At 37.1% G+C, this 1,764-nt stretch overlaps 1 protein-coding gene across 1 annotated transcript in view; it reads left to right on the forward strand.

Annotated features, from left to right (window-relative positions):
* The window catches only part of DAZL (deleted in azoospermia-like), a 16,976-nt gene extending 15,428 nt beyond the window's left edge, over window positions 1-1,548 (forward strand). Inside the window, exon 11 of the mRNA XM_010856751.1 lies at window positions 1,495-1,548. Coding sequence (XP_010855053.1) covers window positions 1,495-1,548 — 54 coding nt within the window. The remainder of the gene's footprint in view (window positions 1-1,494) is intronic.
* Window positions 1,549-1,764: the final 216 nt, after the last annotated feature.

Below are 1,764 nucleotides of genomic sequence, written 5' to 3' on the forward strand. Positions count from 1 at the left end.
TGCAGAGTACATCATGTGAAATGCTGGGCTGGATGAAGCACAAGCTGGAATCAAGACTTCAGGAGAAATATCAATAACCTCAGATATGCAGATGACACCACCCTTATGGCAGAAAGTGAAAAAGAACTAAAGAGCCTCTTGATGAAAGTGAAAGAGGAAAGTGAAAAAGCTAGCTTAAAACTCAACATTCGAAAAACTAAGATCATGGCATCTGGCCCCATCAGTTCATGCAAATAGATGGGGAAACAATGGAAACAGTGACAGACTTTATTTTTGGGGCTCCAAAATCACTGCAGATGGTGACTGACTATAGCCATGAAATTAAAAGTCGCTTGCTACTTAGAAGAAAAGCAATGATGAACCTAGACAGCATATTAAAAAGCAGAGACATTACTTTGCTGACAGAGGTCCATCCAGTCAAAGCTATGGTTTTTCCAGTAGTCATGTATGAATGTGAGAGTTGGACTATGAAAGAAAGCTGAGCGCCGAAGAATTGATGCTGTTGAACTGTGGTCTTGGAGAAGACTCTTGAGAGTCCCTTGGACTGCAAGGAGATCCAACCAGTCCATTCTAAAGGAGATTAGTCCTGGGTGTTCATTGGAAGGGCTGATGCTAAAGCTGAAACTGCAATACTTTGGCTACCTCATGCGAAGAGTTGATTCATTGGAAAAGACCCTGATGCTGGGAGGCATTGGAGGCAGGAGGAAAAGGGGACAACAGAGGATGAAATGGCTGGATGGCATTACTGACTCGATGGACATGGGTTTGGGTGAACTCTGGGAGTTGGTGATGGACAGGGAGGCCTGGTGTGCTGTGGTTCATGGAGTCGCAGAGTCGGACACGGCTGAGTGACTGAACTGAAACTGAACTGAACTGGTTCTCAGCTGCATCCTTCTACATTGTAAGGCCTCATTTCTTGTATCTGCACATCTGCTGGCAACAAAGTGAAAGGAAATTTTTGCATATACTTTAATTTTTCTATTCATTTCCTTAAAAATTACATATCTTCATTATAGCTTAAGGATATGCCTTTAAAGATGCCAAAACTTGTATCTTTTAACCTAAAAGCATAGGGTTTCAGATTGAAATGGAGTGCTGTTCTCAAACCATCATAAAGCCATGATTTCTGTTAGATGTATTTTAGTAAAAATAAGACTTTTAAAAATTTCATGTTTTTCACCAGCTGTCTTTGGGACATCAGTGCAGAATCATGAATTAATAAGAATCTACATATTAGAAAACTAGATTTCTAAGTCCTCTTTTTCTGAGTCACTGAGATTTTTTTAACTGAATTGTTGAATAAAACTGATCATTGGTACATTTGTTATCTGAAAGTTCAGGAATGCTTTCACAAAAGGATCACTTTTCTGTCATTATTTATTGTTTTAAATCTAAAAAAAATGCTTTCTTTTAAGTAATTTTCAAGTCTCTTAGGTCATAATGGTAATAGGAATTTTCAATGAAATTAAAATGGATTATTTCTGTCTTTTCTAGGATAAAAGAGTTCATCACTTTAGAAGAAGTCGGGCAGTGCTTAAGTCTGTTTGATCCTCTCTGCTAACTTTCTAGTCTTATAGGAAGTCACAGGTTTTGAATAGTAAGAGACTGAAAGTTTTCCACTGTTATAGAAATTTAATTCTGAATTTTGATAAATCACACTCAGACTTTCTATATGTTATATTAGATTGCTTAGTTTTATTTTACATTGAAACTTTTTCATTAGACATTTACTTAGAAACTGGTTCTGTGTTGAATATATAGTTA

Source organism: Bison bison, unplaced genomic scaffold, assembly GCF_000754665.1.
Source record: "Bison bison bison isolate TAMUID 2011002044 unplaced genomic scaffold, Bison_UMD1.0 scf7180017864374, whole genome shotgun sequence".
Lineage (NCBI taxonomy): Eukaryota > Metazoa > Chordata > Mammalia > Artiodactyla > Bovidae > Bison > Bison bison.